This window comes from Psammomys obesus, unplaced genomic scaffold (genome assembly GCF_907164565.1).
Source record: "Psammomys obesus unplaced genomic scaffold, mPsaObe1.curated_primary_1811, whole genome shotgun sequence".
NCBI lineage: Eukaryota > Metazoa > Chordata > Mammalia > Rodentia > Muridae > Psammomys > Psammomys obesus.
The window spans coordinates 4,895,333-4,917,986 of NW_026590062.1; the positions used below are offsets into that span (position 1 = coordinate 4,895,333).

At 52.8% G+C, this 22,654-nt stretch overlaps 2 protein-coding genes across 5 annotated transcripts in view; both read left to right on the forward strand.

Moving 5' to 3' along the window:
• Positions 1-14,306, forward strand: part of Pxn (paxillin) — a 49,059-nt gene extending 34,753 nt beyond the window's left edge. The window contains exons 2-15 of one of the 4 annotated variants that reach the window (XM_055605824.1): positions 2,883-3,109; positions 3,400-3,515; positions 3,822-3,958; positions 4,047-4,248; positions 5,272-5,407; positions 6,743-7,540; positions 8,537-8,803; positions 9,008-9,388; positions 9,842-9,943; positions 10,198-10,368; positions 10,448-10,621; positions 11,238-11,319; positions 11,456-11,604; positions 12,251-14,306. In XM_055605824.1, coding sequence (XP_055461799.1) covers positions 2,883-3,109; positions 3,400-3,515; positions 3,822-3,958; positions 4,047-4,248; positions 5,272-5,407; positions 6,743-7,540; positions 8,537-8,803; positions 9,008-9,388; positions 9,842-9,943; positions 10,198-10,368; positions 10,448-10,621; positions 11,238-11,319; positions 11,456-11,604; positions 12,251-12,517 — 3,209 coding nt within the window. In that variant the 3' untranslated portion in view covers positions 12,518-14,306. The remainder of the gene's footprint in view (positions 1-2,882; positions 3,110-3,399; positions 3,516-3,821; positions 3,959-4,046; positions 4,249-5,271; positions 5,408-6,742; positions 7,541-8,536; positions 8,804-9,007; positions 9,389-9,841; positions 9,944-10,197; positions 10,369-10,447; positions 10,622-11,237; positions 11,320-11,455; positions 11,605-12,250) is intronic. The other 3 variants (XM_055605821.1, XM_055605822.1, XM_055605823.1) reach the window with 3 other exon arrangements.
• A 2,776-nt stretch (positions 14,307-17,082) lies between these two features.
• Positions 17,083-20,887, forward strand: Rplp0 (ribosomal protein lateral stalk subunit P0). The gene is made up of 8 exons (XM_055606219.1): positions 17,083-17,135; positions 17,378-17,479; positions 18,258-18,433; positions 18,519-18,606; positions 18,704-18,850; positions 18,933-19,118; positions 19,947-20,087; positions 20,654-20,887. Exons 2-8 carry the CDS (start codon positions 17,426-17,428, stop codon positions 20,813-20,815), a joined length of 954 nt encoding a protein of 317 aa, XP_055462194.1. The 5' UTR covers positions 17,083-17,135; positions 17,378-17,425; the 3' UTR covers positions 20,816-20,887.
• The last annotated feature ends 1,767 nt before the right edge of the window (positions 20,888-22,654 follow it).

A 22,654-nucleotide genomic window follows, 5' to 3' on the forward strand; every position in this document is an offset into this window, starting at 1 on the left:
GGAGGGAGGGAGGGAGTGAGTCTGGGGAGAAGGCTGGGTGGATAAAGTGTGTGATGTGCAAAGATGAGGACCTGAGTGCAGCTCTTCTGCTCTCATGTAAAAGAGCCTGCTGTGGCAGTGCACGTTCAGTGCTGTGGGATGGAGACAGGCGGAATGGAGACAGGCGGAACTCGGTGGCCAGTTTAGCAGAACCCTATCTCAAAGAACAAGGTTCGAAGGCCAACCCAGTCTGTATAGAGAGTGCTAGGACAGCCTGGTCTACATAGGGAGACCCTGTCTCTAGCAACAATAGATGGGTTGCTGAGATGGCTCAGTGGGTAAGGGAACTGTAAGCCTGGTGTCCTGAGTTTAACTCAGAACACTACAAAAGTGGAAGGAGAGAACCAACTCCATGGAGTTGTCTCTGAGCCCGGCGATGGTGGCACATGTCTTTGGTCCCAGCACTCAGGAGGCAGAGGCAAGTAGATCTCTGAATTTAAGGCCAGCCTGGTCTACAGAGTGAGTACTAGGAGAATCAAGGCTACACAGAGAAACCCTGTCTCCAAAAAAACTGAACCAAACAAAAACAAAAAACTACTAGACACATACAATATAAAGAAACAAATCTTAAAAAAAAGCAAAAAGGCAGTCTACAGAAACAAAGTGGCACATGAGAAAACAGACCTGCCGTGCGCATGCCCCTGTGTGCCCGCGTGTGCACACATGCACACACATGCACATGAAAGAAAACAAGTGAAAAAAGCTCATGGAAGCTGAATGTGCTGCCTGAGGCAGGAGAACTGAGAGTTTGAGACCACCTGCTTACATGACAAAACCCTGTCTTAACCCTAAGTGTTAGGGTGTAGGTTAGTGGTGGGGTTGACTAGGCAGGAGGCTCTAGGTTCTGTTACTGGCACCATAAAAACAGAATTGAAAAAACAATTGAAATCAAGCCAGAATCCAGCCCATAAACTAATAAAGCCAGACACAGGATCACAGCATGGGTGCCGGCACAGGGAGTCGATGAGTGGGCAATGGAATCCCTGATTCACTGTCTAGCAGGGAAGGCTTTTGTCTTTGTTGGAGTGTTTGGAGCCCGAGGGAGCTGCTGTCCCTTAGTCAGCTTTGGCATGGGGACCTCAGCTCAGCCCTCTGTGTCAACATTGTTGGGGAGGGTAACAAGTGCCACAGTGAAGCCCCCGGCCCCGGGAGGTGCTTGCCAGCCCCACTAGGGCTGTATTTGTTGCCTGCTCTGTGGAACCCTGCAGGGTTTCCCAACAGTCGAAGGGTTTCCACCCAACTTTGGGTTGGGCTCAGAGGAAGTGGACAGCAGGTGTGGCCCTAGAGACGCCTCTGGGATTGGCCCTGGACATTAGTTCCTTTTATGCTCTTACCTAGATACATATAGACTCCCGGTAGTTCCGGTTTATTGGAGGCAGGAAGTCAGAGCTCCTCCAGGGGACCTGGGACAGGAAGGGCCGCAGGAGCAAAGTTTTTCCAGCATTAGGAGGCTAGAGTCTGAGCTTTGGAACAGCTTCTCTTCCAACTTTACCACAGGAGCCAGGGGTAGCTGTTCTCACCTTGGTAACAGGTAAGCAGGGCCACTGGAGGAAGGTATGGCGCTTCCTAGGTCTCAGTAAGGCTCTTGCTTCCCTCTTCTCTGTAGGAGTGGGGCTGGGACAGGAGCTGCCAGTACGGAAGATGAGACTGACCCCAGTCAGAGCTTAGATTTGGCACCACTTTGTCTCCTTGCAATCACAGCAGCCTCCTGTAGGCTTGGGGAATCTGGGGAGTCATGTGACCCTGCTCTTTCCTGCCCCATTACCTGGGGCAGGTGCCCCTAGCTTCCAAGTCCTCAGCACTAAGGAGAGCGTAGGTCTAGCCTTTTAGGTCAGCAGAAGGGCTACATGAGACTGTGCGTACAGTGCCTCGAAGGGTGTTTAGTAGGTGGGTGGTGGCCAGTGCGGCCAGTGCGGCCACCATGATTGTGATTGGCAGCCTTTGTGATTGTCACCCATGAGGGTCAGGGAAGCAGGCAACCGCAGGCTGAGAGTGAACAGGCCAGTGAACAGTGTGGGAAGGAGGGTGTGGCCATAGCACTGTGGAGAGTCCAAGACAGGAGGAATAAGGCAGGAAGATCAGTATTTCCTATTCCTGCCCCTCTCTCTAGCTGTACCCTTCCTGTCAAGAGCCTGGGCCCCTTGTCAGCAACTGCATGCCAGGGTAATGGCAGCTTGCGTCCGATGGCCAATAGGGTCTCCTGCTGCAATTAAAAAGCAGAATCCTGGGGCCCTGGAGCCTCTAGGGCCGGACTGCTTGCCAGGCTTTGGCCACGGCAATCAGCAGAGCAACCTTGCCCCCGGCTTGTTGAGGGGGTGGCAACTGCTGAGCTGGCTTCATGCCAGCCCCCAGCTGCTCTGCATACCTTACCCCTAGCCTAGAGCCTGGGGAGGAGCTTAGAGTTTGGAATTCCGTCTCCTACCTGGCCTGAGGACAGGTGTACCCCAGGGCCACCTGCTGTCCTCAGATGGGAAAGCCTGTCTCTGTCTGCTCAGCCCCTCCCTGTTCTGGGACATGACTTGGGCTCCTCCCGCCTAGTTGGTTCTCCCAGTCGCTCTGAGGAGTCAGAGTTCCAGGCAGGCATTTCCAGCTAACCCCAGCCGCAGCACAGCCTGGTCAGGAGGAATGCAGAGCCAGGCACCTACGCCTTGAGGGAGCAGAGCCCAGAGAAAGACCCCAGAGCACTTCATTCCTGGCTGGGGACAGGGCAGCCGATGTGCTGTGTTCTCTGCAGGTCACTTCTGTGGATGTGGCAGGCACCCGCCAGACAGGATTTCTTCAGGCTCAGGAAGGCAGGGCACTGATCGCAGGGAATCTCACCAGTGGACACGCTCTCTTTGCAGACGCCCTGCTGGCAGACTTGGAATCTACCACCTCCCACATCTCCAAGCGGCCAGTGTTCTTGTCGGAGGAGCCCCCCTACTCCTACCCAACTGGAAACCACACCTACCAGGAGATTGCAGTGCCTCCTCCGGTCCCGCCACCCCCTTCCAGCGAGGCCCTCAATGGCATGGTCCTTGACCCCTTAGACCAGTGGCAGCCTAGTGGTTCCAGATACACTCACCAGCAGGTAAGCGGGGATCTGAGAAGCCTTCGGACTTAGGGGTAAAAGGAGCGGGCCTGTGAAGGGTGTGGCAAGCCACTGGAGAGATGGGGCTGGGGGAACAGGCTGGGGCCCTGGGCTGTCCCTAACCATACACTGCCCTTCCCATCCACCATGTGAGGGGCCAGTGACCACACACTAATCACCTGACCAGCCTGTGGAAATTCCCTGGGGAGACAGGCTGTGAGCAGCACCGGGAGTCCCGGCTCTTGTTCCTATCTCCACCCGGACAGGCCTAAGTAATCTTCCTTCTGCAGCCTCCATCCCCATCACCTGTGTACGGCTCCAGTGCTAAAAATTCCAGTGCCTCCAACCCCCAGGACGGCGTTAGCTCTCTCTCTTCTCGAGCAGGCGAGGAAGAACACGTTTACAGGTAGAGGCCAGCACCCCACCCCAGCCCCACTCTTGGGAAACTCTAGGGCCATAGGTTTAACTACAGAGGTCCCTGGGGCCCCAGCCAGGCCCTCTGCCTGTCAGCTGGCTCCTATAGCGTTGTGCTGGGCTGTCACAGCGTCTGTGTGGTTGAGGAACTGAAGCAAAGTTTCCTTCCTTCTCGACTCACCACATTCCTTCCCTGCCCTCCGCCTTCTTGCTGAGGAGATTGTAACATTCCACCTCTTGGGCTTGGAGAATCTGGGGCCTGCCACGACCTCTCACACCTCTCCTCTGCTTCCCACAGCTTCCCCAACAAGCAGAAGTCAGCAGAGCCATCGCCTACCGTGATGAGCTCCTCCCTGGGCAGCAACCTCTCTGAACTTGACCGCCTGCTACTAGAACTGAACGCCGTGCAGCATAACCCCCCAGGCTTCCCTGCAGGTACGATTGGGTATCCAAGCCACTTGTGGGCCTTTGGGTTCCTAGAGGGCTGAGGGACGAGCAAACATCTTGTCTCCTTCTTTCCAAGATGAGGCTAACTCAAGCCCCCCACTTCCCGGAGCCCTGACCCCCCTTTATGGCATCCCAGAGAATAACAGTCCCCTGGGAGGCAAAGCTGGGCCCCCGATGAAGGAGAAGCCAAAGCGCAATGGAGGCCGGGGCCTGGAGGATGTACGGCCCAGCGTGGAGAGCCTCTTGGATGAGCTGGAGAGTTCTGTGCCGAGCCCTGTGTGAGTACTTTCCCCACACCGTGAAGCTCTTGAAGGTCTTGCCCAGACAGGCTCCAGGCAGTGGTACCCGTGACTTAGCCCTGGAGTCACCTGTCCCTCCTAAGTGTCTGCTTCTTGCCGGGCCCTGGGGATACAGTGTGAGTCATGGGGGGCCCATCCCTGCCCCACTAGCCACTCTCAGTCAGAAGAGTCAGGTGTTGTGCATGCAGAGCCATCTGTGGCGCAGACTGTTAGCACAGGTTTGCTGACGTACCACAGGGTTTAAATCCTGGCAGTTACTGTATTCAGCTCTATAGGGTGGAACAAGGCAAGGCGGGGCATGGAAATACATGCTCAGGATCCCAGCATTAGGGAGGCCGAGGCTTGGGGGATCCCACGTTCAAGGCCCATGTGGGCCCTGTAGTGAGTTCCAGGACAATTGCCCCGAAAACATGAAGCAAACCGGTTAAGCAGAGAGGGATGATGGGCATGAGACCACATAGGTAAATACCGAGAGACTGAATAGTGTGTGAGGCCTAGGGAGGCCTGGCTCGTAGCTCTGCCACTCAGAGGACGAACCTAGTAGTGTTAGGTCTTTGTTTATTTTGAGGTAGGGTCTCACTCTATAGCCCAGACTGCTCTGGAACTCACTATGTAGTAATCTTGCTGCCTCAGCCTCCTGAGTGCTGAGTTTAGAGGTACGAGCCACCACAGCTGCCTGTCTTACTGTTAGTGTTTACTGAAACCATCGTGTAATAAGCTGACGTCTGTGTACAGTGCTGTAGAGGGTGCGAGGTGGTGCTCCGTTTGTTTAACAGATGGCCTTGCCCTTGCCCTGGCAGGGGGTGTCTTCCTGTAAGGGTGCTGTTTGTGCCACCTGCTTTCTTTCTGGTCACCTCACCTCAGCACTGTCTCTTAGCCAATTGCCCTGCCCCAGGGATGGGGGTCCCTAAGGTGCTGGGTGCTGGTGGCTTTCCCTGGAGTCAGGGGGTATTGACCTCATCCCCTTCGGGCCTCACCACCGACACCATGTCTGCTCTGCAGCCCGGCCATCACTGTGAACCAGAGTGAGATGAGCAGCCCACAGCGAGTCACCTCCAGCCAGCAGCAGACACGAATCTCAGCCTCCTCTGCCACCAGGGAGCTGGATGAGCTCATGGCTTCATTGTCAGATTTTAAGGTGCCCTGCGCCCCCTCTGTCTTCTCTACCCTCCCATCCATTATCCTATTTCGGTGTGAGTAGCTGGCCCATGGCTCCACAGTGCCCTGGGGGAGAGAGGTTAGATAGTATGTAAGACTGAACTTCTTACCAGTCCATAATGGCAGAGAAACCAGAGACACTTTTAGCGGGACATTCCTCCCTCTCCTGGTTCCCAGCCACCCAAGTCAAGGGGATCAGGAGGCTGGGACACTGGGACAAAGAGCCCTGTGTTGATAGCTGCTCGTGGTGGGGGGTGGTGTGCCCTGCTGAGCCCCGTGGGATCAGGATCCCATGCCTGAGAAGTCACTTTCCCCAGAGCTGTATCTCCCACGCTGGCTGTCCTCAGAACACCCGCTTTCTTTCTGCATTCTGCCCGTGGGGATGGGATTCACAAGCTTCTCCAGCCAGCTTCCCTCCACCCTCCACTTTGTTCTTCAAGGGCCTGCATCCCCAGAGCCCTATCTATTGGAAACCTAAGCTGCCAAGTCCTTGGCTGGTCAGTGTGAGGTGTCCCATCTTCCCCTCCCAGGCTCTCCAGGCCTGCCAGTCCACAACGTTTTTACTTGGAAGATGTAGGGCCTTGGTAGGGATTAATACTGACAGAACTCTGTGGTAGCCGCTGACTTCAGCTCTGTGTGGGTCAGCCAGAGACCTTTGGGGCACAACTTAGGGAACATGAGAAGAGAGCCAGGCATTCTGTCCATTCTTGGCCCAGAAAGGTGCCTCCTGCCTCCCGTCAACTGGACTCATGCTGGAGTTCACATAGGGGTGGGAGACTGGATGGCGGGTGGAGTCTGGGCTTGTAAGCCTTGTTGCCATGGTTCTGAGCAGTGGGAAGCATTTTAGGATCCGCAAAGGCTGCAATGGCTTCCCTAGACCGTGCCACACGAGGAAAAGCCCCACTGCTTCTTGATAAGCCCTAGAGAACGGACTCTTGGATATAGGGAAGCTGGAGTGGGCTGGGAGATGGTATGATGGAGCTGGCACCCCTGTCTGCTTCCCCTTGGTTTGCACCCAGAATTGCCTGACCCTGAAGCTCTCTCCTGTCTTGCACCTCATCATAAATCCCCAGGGTACTTACTGTGGGTGACTTTGTGAGCATGGCTTTGTGGCCGCTGTCTGATGCCTTGGTCTCCTAAGGTGTGAGGACACGAGCTCAGACAAGCATTCCTGGGACTGGAGTCTTTTTCCAGACCCTGTGCTTTACTTAGTATTGCAGCTAGTGTAGATGACAATTTCAGAACAGTAGGCCATGACCACCTCTGCCTCACCTCTCTCCATTTCTTTCCCTTCCCCTTTGTCTTTCTCCTCCAGACTAGCTCTTCTGCTGTGGTACTGAGCTCCCAGGGGCTGCTGCCCAGCTCTGCTCCATTCCCACCCCTCACCCTTCTGCATCCTCTTCCTTCCAATAAATCTGCCCTTGGAGACCACACCCCAGAGGTCATCTCCACAGAAGGAAGTAGTCAGGTCCTTCGACCTTCTGTGGCTCCCAGATGCCTTGATTTGGGCAGTCCTGAGGAGGCCCCTGACACTCAAAACTCAAGGTGTTCTGTGGAGGGTTCTCAGCAATCATTTGGCTCTAAGAGCCAGGCTCAAGTTAGGAGTGACCTGATAGACTCCATGAGTGAGCACCTTAGCAGCCACACTCCACACCCTGCTGGGAGCACAGGATCCCAGGGGCCACTGGCCCACCATGTCTGTTCAGAGGAGACTGTGGCTCCCACTGGGAGATGGCCACAGGCTGAGATTCCCCACGGAGTGGCTTATAGCTTTCAGGAAGGGGCTGAGCCAGCTGCTGGGGCAGTGGACCGGAAGGCTGTCCTCCCAGACACCTGGACTCTCACCAAGGGATGTGGCCAGCAGGAGAGGGCACAGTCAGAACTAGGGGGTCTGGGAAGCAGTTGTTTTGTCCCAGGGGACAAGGAGAAGCGAGGTGGGAAGATTGCCCAGCAGGGAAGCCTGGGAGGACTAGCCCAGGCGCTCGAGAATCCAGGGAAGCCAGAAGGAGCCACCGAAGCTGCTCTGGAAGCCAGGAAGGAACAGCCGGAGCTTCCTCATGCCATGGCCATGGGGACACCCAGCGCCTCGGAGAGGATCTCCACTTCTGGCCAGGCAGGCACCAGCTTGTGCAGCCACTAGACATGACCCTGAAGGACCTGAGTGTGGGCCACTCCTTGCTAACTGCATGCAGCCCATACGTGTGTCTGCCTGGGCAGAATGTGCCAAGGGACAATGGCCCCAGGGATGTGTTTGGCAGTGATCCAGTGTGGCCATCCTTGCTCCCTGGAGCCTGCCATCTAGCGGTGATGCCTCATCTCCTGTTTGCTTAAGATGTCCTTTAGAAGAGCCATCCTGGCATTTTAATGTACAGAGTGGTTTAGAAGCATGCATTTGGGAAGCATGGAGACCCACATAGACACATCACTCTGGCAACACTTGCTCCCTATGTGACCCTAAGGAACTCCCAGAGGCCCAGCCTTTTCTTCTTTAAAATTATCACCCAGACGATTAGATGAGATAACTCCTGAGAGGTGGATAAAATCCATTCATGGTTTTCCTTCCTTCCCCTCTCAGCTGTCCATCCTGCCTTAGCCTCCTGAGGGCTTGTATTATAGCAGTGTGCCATCATGCCTGGCTCTTATTTGTGTTACCATTTTCCCCAACACTGCAAATGAGTAAGTTTCAATATAAAGTAGGAAAAGCACTGGTTAGAAGGTGTAAAGAAAAGAGAAGCCTCTATTTCCTATTAAAGTTGTGAGAAGAGAAGTGAGGGAGAGAAAAGGAACATCAGATAACTACTGTGACAACCCCGTGAGGTAAGCCAGGGAAATACTGCTATCCCATTTTAAGGAGAGGGAGACTGAGGTCCCTGGAGATATTTTGTCCAAGGTTAGAGGCTGATTTAGAAGTGAGTACTGGATCACAGGACTGGTTAGCCTGTACCCTGAGCCAGGCCTGTCTGCTTCCTGCTTCCTGCTTCCACCTACCTCAGCTTGGCTCTTTCTTGTTCAGTTTTAACCTCCCCTGTGACCCTCTGGTGTGGACTAAGCAGCATCATACCTCACCTGTCCGGAATAGGATGGTGACAGCTTTGCCCTCCACCCCCAGATCCGCTCTGTGATCAGGAGGAGCCGGGAGACAGGCCACGTACATCCCATGTCCCGGGAACCCTCCCCTCGCCGCAGGCTGGACCCTGCCACCCTGAGCAGGAACCCGTCCCAGGAGCGGCTCATTGCAGAGCTGCAGGGCCGTTTGGGCATCCAGCTGGAGGCAGAGGAGCTGGCAGGGCCCTCTGCCCAGGACTGGCTGACTGAAGGCGTTGTCATCACTGTGCAGCCACATGGGAGGCAGGCCGGGGGGCAGCTGGTAGAGAAGGTAGCCAGCAAGTGCTGGGACCAGGGCCCAAGTGGGGGTCTGGAGGCTCCCTCAGCCCCAGTGCTGGCTGAAAAGGATTTAGGGGTGGTGGGGTGGTCTCCGTTTTTCATGGCCTAATGCTACAAGGCTGGCCATGTCACTGCCTGCCCTCTCCTAGCTGCAGCTGAATTCTTACCTTCCTGTCTCTTTCCCTCTTCTTCCCAGGTGGTCTACCCTCCTGACTCCCCCATCCCCCTGAGAAGAACTGTCTCTCTTGTGGCTCCTTCTCCTCCTGTCCCTTTGCTCCAGCATCACACTTCGGCCAGCTCTCCTCTCCAGCCCAGCCTGCCCAGTCCCTCCTGTCTAGGGCCATTGGCTGGTGCTTCTCCTTCTTCTGGGGTCCAGAGTGCAGGGGGAAAGCCCCAGGAGGAGGGCAGGCATAGCCCTCCTGCTCTCGCTTCTGTACCCCACAGCGTGAGGTCTGTGGGCTGCCAGACCAATGAGGACTCACTCTTCCACCTGATGCAGGCAGGCCTTCCAGGGGTCCCGGCACTTGCCCTGCATGTGCCCTGCCTCCTCCCCCAGCCACCTTCCCACTCTGTGAGGGTGTTGCAGAGGCACGCATCCACACAAGCACAGAGGACTCTGTCCTCCACCCTCAGCCCTGACACCTTAGCTGAGTCCTTCCTTACAGCCTGACCCTGGGTCCTCCTGAGCCCATATGTAGCCACCACCTCAGGAAATCACCCCCACCCCATTCCCGGCCTTTTCCCTCAGGTACTGTCACCAGAGGAGGCCATCCCCACAACATGGGGCATCTTCACCAGTGCCCCATGCCCACCCTGTCTCCCTCTCCTCCCAGGCCTCTCTCAGGTTCTTTTGTTCTAGATATATTCTCTCTCTCTCTCTCTCTCTCTCTCTCTCTCTCTCTCTCTCTTAATTTTTGCTCTTGCCAGTAGGGACAAATCCTCTGACCCTTTGTCAAATAATCCAATGATGAGGCCTCTTCTTAATCTTAGTTTTTGAACAATGTCTTCTCCCCCTTTCTCTCCATCTAAGATGCACGGCCTGGAACAGAGAGCGGACGGAGAGCGGCAGTGGGCAGCCGGCTGGGCCCCCAGCAGCAGGCAGAGCAGCCCTGAAGGGCAGGACGAGGGAGGGGTCAGTGCTTGGGCTGGGGTCTGCATTCTTGCTTGGCATGTTGGCATGAGGGCTTGGTCATCCAGGTGAGTGCTAGAAACCCTCCTCGACCCTGGGAATGCCTGCTGATGTTGTCACTCTTCCCCCAGGACACTGTACCTTCTTTCTGCCTCGGGCAGCTTGTCTGTTCAGGATGGAAAGGCCTCATGGGTGCTATGCTTTGAGTTGCCTACCTTAGGCCCTGGAAATCTGACTAGCTTTCTCTGTGCCCGCAGTTCATGGCCCAGGGGAAAACTGGGAGCAGCTCACCCCCTGGGGGACTCCCAAAGCCGGGGAGCCAGCTTGACAGCATGTTGGGAAGTCTGCAGTCTGACCTGAACAAGTTGGGGGTTGCCACAGTTGCCAAAGGGGTCTGTGGGGCCTGCAAGAAGCCCATCGCTGGCCAGGTAAGAAGCAGGGAAGGGAGGTAGACACCCTAACTTCTGCTCCTGACCTCACCCTGAGTGACTGTGTCTGTCGCCTCAGGTTGTGACCGCCATGGGCAAGACGTGGCACCCCGAGCACTTTGTCTGCACGCACTGCCAGGAAGAGATTGGGTCCCGGAACTTCTTTGAGCGGGACGGGCAGCCCTACTGTGAAAAAGACTATCATAGTCTCTTCTCGCCACGCTGTTACTACTGCAACGGGCCCATCCTGGATGTGAGCGCATGTGTGCTGGGTTGTGGGACCCGGCAGCTGGGGGGGTTGGTCTAGAGATGAGCGCATGCGTGCTGGGCGGTGGGCTGTGGCAGCTGGGTCGTCTTTCTGGACTCTGGGCCCTATCTGCTCTTTTCGTCTTCCGTAGCCCTCGGTTCTCTGTTCAGAGAAGTGTAAACCCCCAGGCTTATGCAGACAGGAAATGGTAGGGCTGAGAGTCTGACCTGGTGAGTCACAGCAGCCCTGATACACGTTAGGTAACTCCACCTCCCTTCCGCCTCCCATCCTGGCGTCCTGCCACTGAGGCCCAGGCCTCAGGAGCCCTATAGACAGTGGGCGGGTGCCAGTGGTCTCACTTTCCACAGGCCGTGAAGTGGGGAGCCTGCCCCTTTACTTACAAAATAGGAGTCATAAGAAAACACGAGACCCTATGAGTCTGAGCCCACAAGGTCTGAAGAAGAGATGTGTATGTGTGTCTGTCATGTCCTTCAGCCACTCTGAGTACTTAGTATTTGCAATTAGGGAAGACCCTCTGGAATACTCTGCTCTGTCCCTGCCTGTGAGCAGGGTGAGGTGGGGTGGAGAACCTTGTCCATGGTGCCTTTTTCTGCTCTCACAGAAAGTGGTGACAGCGCTTGACCGGACGTGGCACCCGGAGCACTTCTTCTGTGCCCAGTGTGGAGCCTTCTTTGGTCCAGAAGGTATGGCTGGGCTGGAAGGCATGCCTGTCATGCTCTGGGATGTCCTGGAGGGAGGAGGGAGGTCCTGCTGATGTGGAGTCAGGGTGGCTTCGTGACTAGAGGCCCTTAAATCTACCCCTAAACCCCGGATCTTCAGGGTTCCATGAGAAGGACGGCAAAGCCTACTGTCGGAAAGATTATTTCGATATGTTTGCCCCCAAGTGTGGCGGCTGTGCCCGCGCCATCCTGGAGAACTATATTTCGGCCCTCAACACCCTCTGGCACCCCGAATGCTTTGTGTGCAGGGTAAGGTGCTTGCACTGCAGCTGCGGGGCTGGGAGCTCTCAGAGAGTGAGCAGGGGTGGGTTGTGTGTGTGCTTCTTCAAGTCCTAAACCAGGGTTGAGACAAGGAGCAACGTGTTGCGCCCTGACGTGGGCGCCTCAAGAGTGGTCATCCTGAGCAGAGCGTGTGAGGGTCAAATAAGAGGACACAAATCCACAGAGGTGGGCGGTGCTTCCAAGCTGAGCAGTGGCTCAGGGAGCCCCACAGGCACAGCAGGAACACAGCAAAGGCTTTTGGACAGGTACACCCAGGGAGGCCTTGGCTGCAGGCCTGAGCCTTTCATACCTGCGTGTGCACGCTAACCTCCGGGTGTTGCTCCAGGGTGCAGACTTAAGCTGCTACCCCCTCTTAAATTGTGTCAGTTTCTGGCAACAGCGTTCTGGGCACCTGCTTAAATCGAGAGCTCAGGCTTTGGAATGTCTACCATACAGCTTAGTAGTGAGCGTGGTTGGGCCACATCTCTTCACAGCTCCTCTTCCTCCAGGGGAAGAGTAAGCATTTAGCCTAGCTCATAGGAAATGGTGACCAAGTAGTGGTCCTTACAAGGGCTACAGTCCTTTGAGTACCCCCCAGGACAACTCCTGAGGCTCTCTCTTCTCTGCCTGGCAGGAATGCTTCACACCGTTTGTCAATGGCAGCTTCTTTGAGCACGACGGGCAGCCGTACTGTGAGGTGCACTACCACGAGCGCCGTGGCTCGCTGTGCTCGGGTTGCCAGAAGCCCATCACCGGCCGCTGCATCACCGCCATGGCCAAGAAGTTCCACCCCGAGCACTTTGTCTGTGCCTTCTGCCTCAAGCAGCTCAACAAGGGCACCTTCAAAGAGCAGAACGACAAGCCTTACTGCCAGAGCTGCTTCCTGAAGCTCTTCTGTTAGGCCACTCCTGCCATCGCCTCTCCCCAGCCAGTGCCAGCCACTGCTCCCGTGACCCAGGGGTGACAATCCAACAGAAACTGGAACCTCAGACGTGCTGCCCGTTTCTCACCCCTACCAGAGCTAAGGGGCCTCCCTCTCCTCCCGTGGCTCTGGGCTCCCTGCACTTCACCAGAGTTGGCAGCTGCAGCCCTGTCGTCTCCTTGTGTGTCCCACACCGAAGTCCCTCACACTCACCTATCAGCAGTGGGGTCAGAGGGGAGGGCAGAGCGGGTCAGCTCAAGGCTCTTTTTATCCTTCTTCCAACCTAATTACCCTAGTGTATTGGGGACACTGGGCCCCCTCTAGACAATGCCAGCATAAACTCACCCATGGGCCACCTAAGGCACTTGGGTTCCACCGCGCAGTCTCCCAGGGTCTGGGTGACTGCCCCATTGATACCTGTCCCGGTTCTCCGAGAAAGCCTTCTTCAGCAATAATGTTTTATATGGACACATTCTCCATCTCTGGGGACAGCGTGAGGTGGGGGAGGTCACCCATGCCTCAGCACTGTACCGATTTTGATAGATTTCTACACTGAGATTCAACTTCTTATCGCTCAAGTTGCTTTTACTTCTCTCTACAAGATAATTTTGAAGAGATTTAAAGAACGCCTGCTTTTGTATTCTTGTCTTTGTCCACTGCCGCTGGTTCTGCCAGTGGCCTTGGTTTTGGTGTGGACTTTGCTTTGTACTGAGGGCTTGGGATTGGGAAACAATTTGTATCTTATTTTATTTCTTAGCACACATGAGTTGGGGTCAACTCTGTGACCCCTTCTGTAACTTCACAGCTCCCTAGGACTGTTTTTAAACTGCTGTATTTTCAAGTCCTTCCCTTACTGCCCAAGTCAAGAGGCTCTACATTAAGAACTGGACTAAGGGTGTCCAGCCCTTTTGGGTCTGGAATTCTGAACCTCACGTGTCCTATTCTCAAGGGAGGAAAATAGGACAGTACACAAGAAAGTCTGCTTCCTGCCTAAGTAAGCCACCAGGAGCCAGCTTCTGCTCCCCTCAAACTTTAGGGAACAAGGAGAACCCACCGACCATTCTCAGCTGCCTCATTGCTTCTCTGGGCTTCTGCCTTCTCAGGAAAGCTGGTGTCTGATTTTGACCAGGAAGACCTTATAAAGGCCTCTGGTCTCCATTCTACTGGGTGCATCTCTTGCTCAAACTTCCTGGATGCTGGGGCAAAGGTTGCTCCCTTTCACAGGTAGGGTTCATGCTTGGGGAGAGGGGTTCTGAGAAGAGTGCCCCAAGTTGGTACAAGGGGGCCTGGTAGGATTTAGGGCAGAGGGAAAAGATCCTGTTAGAACAGTGGGAAGCCCCATAGCTCCTATTCTAAGGGATGAAACAGGAGTGGTCAGCTTGGAAATGGCCTCCAGAAGGATCCATAGGCAGGGGCCCTAGACATGGCATCAGCTTCCTAGGAGAAGCCTAGTGTGATGGAGTCCCAGAAAACAATCCTCAGGACTGGGCCAGCAGCAGCCTAGAGCCAGGAAGGTCCGCTTGGGTGCTCCGGAGGTCTCACATTGGCAATTCCACCCACAGGCCTTATTGCTCTGTTTACAGTGACCTGCTCCAGACCCCTCTCCAAGAAGACACTGGGGTATCTGGATGGCTATTCTCTGGGTCAATGGATATGTGATTATTTGATTTGTTGTTGTTCCCCCCCCCCCCCATAAACTTCTAACCTGGCTTTTTCCATTTCAATTCCTGTGATTTATGCCAATAAAGTTTGCCATTATTTTCACTCATGCTGGTGTTATTTCTTGGAAATTTGATCTAGTTGCTGCAGTGGTGAGAACAGAATAGCTCTAGACTCAAAAGTCCTACAGAGAAGGCAAGTCAAGTTCCCTTCCTGGAGCCCCAACGCCAGAGAATGGGATCCTGTGGCTGTGGGTCCTACCAGCTCCAGTATAAGCACAGGAGCCGACAGGGGCAGGTCCTCCTCTTGGGCTGTCTTGTGGATTTCCTGAGTGTGTCCCCATGGTCCTGTCGGTGGCCTTCCACTCACCGATCATGGAGAAAGAAGAGAAAGGAAATCACAAGGTCCCAGAGAACACCTTAGTCTGATCTCTCTTCCCTGTGGAATGCCACAGACTTCCAGCTGCTGGTCGGTCTCTACTACCCCCTTGTGGGCATGTCCAGATACGCATGCTTTCTCCTGTCAGATCCCAAAACTGGATGGGTGGTTTCATTCCACCAGAAGCTGTGGCTTCACGGTCTCCATGTCTCAGAATGGCAAATGCTTTTCTAGATGATGACCCTATCACTGTGAGCTTGGAAGTGACCATGACCTTTGACACCTCTCTGAAATAATGGCTTGGTTTCTCTTGCCAACCCTCGGTTTTCATCCTTACAGGAATGAGTGTGATTGGCTTTTTCAGTAATGCTCTGTGGATACTTTCAAATGCTACTGAATATAGGTTTGCATCACTTCTAATGGCTCCATGACATGATGTTATATTGGTATACTACAATCAGGGATGGTATTTATATTGCCAGGATAACTGGAAATGAGCTGGGATCACATGTATGGCTTGGAAAAACACATTTAGAGAAAGACGGTTGTAGAGTTTGGATTAGACTGTGTGAGGCCCAAGGGCTTTGAACCTATTCTTAGATCCTACTTCTCAAATCATGAGAATGGTTAACCTCTCCAGGAGTTGTCTCGTGGATAAAGCATTGCACCTCAGGACTGAGGGAGAGCGTAACATCAGGGACATGCACAAAGCACTTAGCACGGTGCTGAGTGTGAGGAAGCCTGTTGCTAAAGAGTGACCTCAGCAGTCACCGACTCCAGCAGCTCTGGGGTGATCTTCAAAGGCACCAGGAAGTTCTAGAACGCTAGACTGCTTGCCCAGCGTGAACAAGGCCCTGTGCTCAATATTTCCCCATATATATATATATATATATATACGCACACACATTTATTTTTATATATATGGGTATTTATTTATTCATGGGTCCGGAGAGATGGCTCAGCAGTTAAGAACAAGTACTGCTCTTCCAAAGGCCCTTATTTCAGTTCTCAGACAATGTTTGACAGCTTCCAAACACAGGTAACTCTAATTCTAGAGGGCCCGACCTCCTCTGTCCTCCTCAGACAGCCTCAGGCATGTGGCCTGTGTTTGCTTACACTCACACAAACACAGGGATACACACAAAAACCTTTAAAACCCCACATTCCTGAATCCTACTCAGTAGACCGCCTGCATGGGGGCTGGGAGTGCTGGCGTTTGTGAAGTAGCACTAAGCTGGCCCCCCTGGCGAGCCTAGGGGAAGGGAACATTTTGAGAAGTGGAACTGGGGCCCATGGTTGTAGTGAGTGTTCGTTGGTCACACGTGGTGAAGACACGCTCGGGAGAGATTCTGACTTGCTCAGGGAAAGAGCGAAGACAGGAAGAAAAACCCTTCCAGCCTTAGGATCTTTCATCTGAGAAATATGTCAGAGCTTGCTGTGATGGGGCACGTGGTTACTGAGGAGCTTGAGGCAGAGCGCAAGGCCCCGTCAGGCTACAGAGCGAGACTTTACCAAAGACGAAGCAAAACCATTATCCAAATAAATGTTGAATGAACATATATAAGAAGCTAACATGTATTGATTTCCTCCTGTATCTCAGGAAGGACAGGCAGATGCTCAGCAAAGCGGAAGTGCTTCCTAAGGCAACACAGCTCGTGATTAAACAAAGTAACGGATCTGGGTCATCTGGCCACATACCCTGCATTTGCCCATTCAACAAATACTTATATGCCTTCTGTCTGGTAGGCACAGAGCAAAATCTCTGCCTTTATTGAGCTTCCATTCTTGCAGGCAGAGGCTGACAATGTGATAAATTATACAGTGAGTTAGATGATCTAAGTGCTGTTGGGGAAGGCAGGAGAGAGAGACAGTAGGCTTAATTTTGCTCTCTCCCTTGAAATTTGAAATCAACAGTAAGGTCAAGTTCCTCAACTTGAGTAGGTGGCATTTGCAGCAAGACTTGGAGGGGGTGAGTTTCTCTGGCCAGTTCTAGCGAGCGCAATTCCAGAAAGACGAAGAAGCTGAAGTAGGAGTGTACTCTGGAAAAACAGCGAAGCGCTCAGACTGGAGACAAACACTTCAGTAGGAAAGTAAGAAACGAGGTTGCAGGGTGAAGGTGGGAATGGTCCTGTGGGAACTTCTCAAAAGTTTCAGGCTGTTACTCAGAGAAAACGGGAACCTTTGATGTATTCTGTGCAGATGAGGATGTAGGTTTTGAAAGGAAGAACAAGAGGAGACAGGAGCATCTGCTGTGATTTCTCAGCAATCGGTTTTACTGTGTGGTTTGCGGTACTGGCTCGGTGACGCTGCGATGCGGCTCCAGCCCAGCAGAGGGCAGCAAGCCCGGGAGTGAAACAGGGTGAACTCTTTCCTCAGCCTACTTGCGGGAGTGGCAGCGCTGTCACCCAATGACTGCTTACGTTAGTTGAGTGAGGCGGGACGGTTGGTGGCGCCAGCCAATAGGTATGGACATCGTCATCGGTTTAGGCGGCCTCCCGGTCCCCATATAAAAGCACGCGCGGGCGCGCGGCCTTTCTCTCGCCAGGCGTCCTCAGTGGAGGTTCGTCGTTCCTCCGTGTGTTTGTGTGAGGGCGGCAGGAGCATGGGCGCTCTGGGGTCGGGAACGGCGGCCTCGGGGCGGTTAGGGAGGCAGGCGCGGAGCCGGTTGCCCTGTTCCGCCCGCGGTCTCGCCCCCGCTTTGGCGGCAGCCCCGGGCCTAGCGCCCGCGTGGCCGCCTTGGCCTGGGCCTCGGACCGGGGACTGGTGTCGGTGACCGGGCTAATGGTGCCCTTCTCTTCCCAGTGACATCGTCTTTAAACCCTGCGTGGCAATCCCTGACGCACCGCCGTGATGCCCAGGGAAGACAGGGCGACCTGGAAGTCCAACTACTTCCTTAAGATCATCGTAAGTGCGGAGCTGGTCGTGGGCTAGCCGCTTCCGCCCCAGGCTCTTGGTGGGCAGTCACTTGCCGGGCGTCGCGCGCAGTCTGGAGAAACTAAGAGCAGGCTCCCCTGTTCCAGAACTAGCTCACTCAACGAATGGCTCAACCCTTGGCGTCTGTGCGAAGGGCTGAATCGAGTGATTCATTTTAAGGTGTGTTAAACACCTGAGACCGGCCAGTCAGGCTGGTGTCCAGTCATTTGCCTTTAAGTCAAAGGCCTTTGAGCCGTTTTCAGTCAGATCTGCCGGACTCTGTAGGCATGAGCCTGTTTTTTTTTTGTTTTGTTTTGTTTTAATTTATTTTCCATGACACAAAGGTCTTAGGTAACAGTAGTAAGTTTCACCGTGTATTTCCCCGATCAGCCCTGTAATAGTGTGTTTTCTGTGCTTTAGGTTGGTGTCTTCCCTCAGTGTCATTTTAATCAGCCAGGCTTGCCTTTTTAAAAATTAAGGCAGAGCTCCTCCATGTGGCTCAGGCTGGCCTGGAGTTAGCAGTTAGGCCTTACCTGCCATTACATGTGTGTGTCACCACACCCAGCTGAAAGTTAATTTTGGCTGTGACAAAAGTTTGTACCATTCATAACTAGCAAGCAAGTCTGGATCAAATCTGACAGATGTTAAGCTCAGGTGGCCGGTTTCTAGTGAGAAGCCTGATAGAAAAAAAGTGGGAACTAGTGGTTGGGGTTTTTCTTACACTGTTCGTTTCCTTCTCAACTTGATTTTTTTCTGACTTGCTTTGTAGCAACTTTTGGATGATTACCCAAAATGCTTCATTGTGGGAGCAGACAATGTGGGCTCCAAGCAGATGCAGCAGATCCGCATGTCCCTCCGCGGGAAGGCTGTCGTGCTGATGGGCAAGAACACCATGATGCGCAAGGCCATCAGGGGCCATCTGGAGAACAACCCAGCTCTGGAGAAGTCAGTCATGCTCCTGGCAGCGCTGTCCTCCCCAGAGCCCCTCTCCCTTCCCAGGTGACTTCAATCTTTAAATTTCTCTTTGCAGACTGCTGCCCCACATCCGGGGGAATGTGGGCTTTGTGTTCACCAAGGAGGACCTCACTGAGATCAGGGACATGCTGCTGGCCAATAAGGTAAGGGGACAGTCAGATGAATAAAAGCAGATTTAGCCATCTTCAGGTTTACCAGTGGAGAGACTTTCTCACTGTTCAATGTCTTTGTTCTGTTCAGGTACCGGCTGCTGCTCGAGCTGGTGCCATTGCCCCGTGTGAGGTCACTGTGCCAGCTCAGAACACTGGTCTAGGACCTGAGAAGACCTCGTTCTTCCAGGCTTTGGGCATCACCACTAAAATCTCCAGAGGCACCATTGAAATTCTGGTGAGTAGACCTGGTTGGATTTGGGGGAGGCTGTGGGCCTACTGTATATCCAGATGGTAACTGCCTGCTGTTCTCTCCTCAGAGTGATGTGCAGCTGATCAAAACTGGAGACAAAGTGGGAGCCAGTGAGGCCACGTTGTTGAACATGTTGAACATCTCCCCCTTCTCCTTCGGGCTGATCATCCAGCAGGTGTTTGACAATGGCAGCATCTATAACCCAGAAGTGCTTGACATCACAGAGCAGACTCTGCACACTCGCTTCCTAGAGGTATGTCATGTCACCCAGCTCCTTCCACCTAAATGCTGGGACATGACAGATACAGTGTATGGCATCTTCAGCTTGTCCATTTTCTCATCTGAGGGGTGGGGTTCAGTGGATTGTATGTGCCGGGCTTCTAAAGGGTTATTATGGCCTTTAATGATGAAACACTGGGCGTGGTAGCACACATCTTTAGTCCTAGCAGAGGCAGGCCGTTTTTTGAGTTTGAGGCCATCTGGTCTATGTGTTCCAAGACAGCCAGGTCTAAGTAAGACAGCCATACTGTCTCAAAGCCAAAAAAAAAATCTTTAGGAGAAAGTTTTTCTGTGCTGGAGATTGAGGCTCTCTTGCTGGAGGTTGAAATTTGAAGTAGTGAGTCCAAGGGGAAATGTGAAAGGTGTGTTGAGCAGGTCTAATAGCGTTTGTATTGCATTGTGAATTGGCAGTAACAGCCTTTATAGGGCTGCAGGAGGATGTGTGTACATTAATGCAGCGACACCATTTTATATGTACAGGACTTGAATCCAAATTCTGTTATTTGCTGTGGGTCTAAGGCCCTAATCCAAGGGATCCCTGTACTCCAGTAGCTCTATTACAAGTTTCACTGCTGGTAAATCACATCTGGAAATAGTTTAATATTTTATCTGCTAGTGCTCGGTAACTGTTAACAGTTACACTTTAAGAAAAGAAATGACATAGCATACTCAACACCCCATACTTAGGAGTAAGGTAACTTAACACATAGACTGAATGGTCTTGGCCCTGGCAGGAGCATCTGGTGTGAGGGCTTTGAGACTGAGAGTACAAACTAATGCTAATTCTTGTCTCCTCATACAGGGTGTCCGCAATGTTGCCAGCGTTTGTCTGCAAATTGGTTACCCAACTGTTGCCTCAGTGCCGCACTCTATCATCAATGGGTACAAGCGGGTCCTGGCTTTGTCTGTGGAGACTGACTACACCTTCCCACTTGCTGAGAAGGTAAAGATGACCATAGAGGCCTGACAGGGTGACAAATGGCAGTCTGCTGAGTCAGTGCATTTATACTCTATATCCTTTTCACACAGTGGGTATCTTATGAGGCAAAGCTAGCCTTAAACTGATTGGGTGACCTTGAACCCAAGTGCTCAAGTTAAAAGTTTATGCACCACCAGGTTTGGATGGGTTTGTGGTGCTGGGGCTTCCTCCTAGACAGGCACTCTACCAACTGAGGCAATTAATACATGCCCAGTACACAGTTAAGTAAGGCTACACCTGTAGTCCTATCAGGATTGCTGCAAGTTTGAGCCTGCCCTGAGCTAGAGGTGTTAATAAGAAAGGGGAAATGCATCTTTTAGAGATGGGGACAAGGGTATGCATGTCCTCACCTCAGAAGGTGGATGGTGGACTCCAGGTTATAAGAGCTGGGCCTAAGTGGTCCACCCAACAGGTGTGCTCAAGATCCCACTGGAAGCTACACTAGCTGTGACCTTGCTGGTGGGTGGGAGCTACACATGTAGGTATGGATGGTAAAGTGGATGATCATTTGAGCATCTTTCTCCTTCAAGGTCAAGGCCTTCTTGGCTGATCCATCTGCATTTGCAGCTGCTGCCCCTGTGGCTGCAGCCACCACTGCTGCTCCTGCTGCTGCTGCTGCTCCAGCCAAGGCTGAAGCCAAGGAAGAGTCGGAGGAATCAGATGAGGATATGGGATTTGGTCTCTTTGATTAAATCACCTCCCAAAGCAACCAGTTGAACTAGCTTATTTTGAAAAACATGGAAATAAAGGCTTACTTAAAAGTTTGTCTGGGTTCATTTATTTTGTACTTAAGCGGGGTTAAAAAAAAAAATAAAGACCTTAGTGTTTAGGGAGATCTTTTGTGTTGGTATCATCTTTGTTTCTAAATAAAGCTACTTTTGGGGGGACGGGTTAGATACAGGGTTTTTCTTTATCCTTGGCTGTCCTAAGCTAGCTTTGTAGACCAGGCTGTCTTAAAACACTACCAGGCTTTTCTTTTTTTTTTTTTTTTTTGAACCACAGTCTCTGACTTTGTCATAGCTGCCCTGTGATTAAAAGTGTGCTACCAAACTGGCCTTTATTTTTTTTATAGTAGTGCCCTTTATCCATGGGATAGATACATATTCTAAGATCACCAATTTAAACACCTAGAATTGTTGGGTGCTGGAGTATTTAATCTCAATACCCCCAGGGAGGCAGAGGCAGGCCTCTTAGGTGCAAGGTTAGCTTGGTCTACAGATTTTAGTCCCAAGACAGCAAAGGCTACACAGAAACCTTGTGGGAAGGGACCTGATAAAAGACCTAGAGCTAAGTTGAAACTGGTATCAAAGCTACTGTTGGAAATTCTGAGTTCCAAGTGTTCAGGTCTGGGAGCATGGTCTTGTTGAAGTTTTGCATGTAGCTCAGGAACATGCAGGTCAGTCTTGGGGACTGAACTGAGGTGACCAGAAAGCACTTTTCCACACTGAGCCATTGATGTCACTTTCCTGAGGAGGCACTCTAACCTAAGCTGTAGAAATTGATCTTCCTCAACCTGGGTGCAGTAGTTACAGTCATTTCTATGTCTAGTACTGATGAAGTTAATAACCATGTGTTTGTGTAGCTGAGATGTGCAGTTGAATCTGGATGTGGACTACACAGGGCTGGCTTTGATGAAATAATACAATTGGGGTAGTACAAGGCATAACTTGAACACAGGGACAGTAGATAACTGGCAAGTGTGTATGGAGGGATGCTTCATGTTCTAGCTGGGGGGTGGGGGTGGAAAGCATTTAGAACAACGTGCTATATAAAAGTGAAAGGTGGTAGGACTTGCTAGAAATATTTTCAGCCTACGGTCACCTGGTGGTGACCGTAGAAGGTGCAGACAAAAGTAGGCCAGATTTCTAATCTCTAAAACAGTAGTTTGATGTCAGTTCATATAGGCACTCAGTGTCAGGTGTCTGAACTCTGGATTTTAAAAGCTGGCTGGGATCTAAGTATTATGAACCTTGTGTACTACAGATGTGCACAGTTAGCTTATTTTAAGTCGGTGTCAACAGTTTGAAAGCCGCGGCTGAGGGCCAACAAGGAGCCTGGAGACAGCACACTCAAAGCAAACTCTAGAGTCGGAGTAAAAATTAAATCATTCTCCAAAGACACGAAGCTCTTCCTAACCCCTGTCCCCAGCCATCTGCGGCTTAAGCGCCCAGCAGGACCACGCAGCAATTCCCTAGACATCCCTGCATCCCTCCCCCGCGTCTCATCCACCTGCTCTAACCTGGACGTGAGGCTAGTTCTTTGGGCTCCGCTTCCGGAGCCCAGGAAGCGACATTTAGTGGCTCCGAAGAACGCAGAGCTTTCAGGAACCGCCCGATGGGACTGGATCCGCGATGCCCAAGGATGCTGGAGCTGCAGGGCATCTTCCCAGAGGCTGGACTGAGAACGGCCCGCGTCCCGGACCTCCGGCGCGCGACCTCCTGCGGCCGCCCTCCCGCCCGGGGGCGCCAGGCCCTCGCCGTGCCGCGTGGGCCCCGCTATGACCCGGAAGTGCTCCGGAAGCGGTTCCGGAA

Coding starts and splice junctions, on each gene's coding strand:
- Rplp0 (XM_055606219.1), top strand. CDS start 17,426: ATGCCCAGGGAAGACAGGGCGACCTGGAAGTCCAACTACTTCCTTAAG. Junction 19,119..19,946: donor TGCACACTCGCTTCCTAGAG/GTATGTCATGTC, acceptor CTCCTCATACAG/GGTGTCCGCAATGTTGCCAG. Junction 20,088..20,653: donor CCTTCCCACTTGCTGAGAAG/GTAAAGATGACC, acceptor TTCTCCTTCAAG/GTCAAGGCCTTCTTGGCTGA.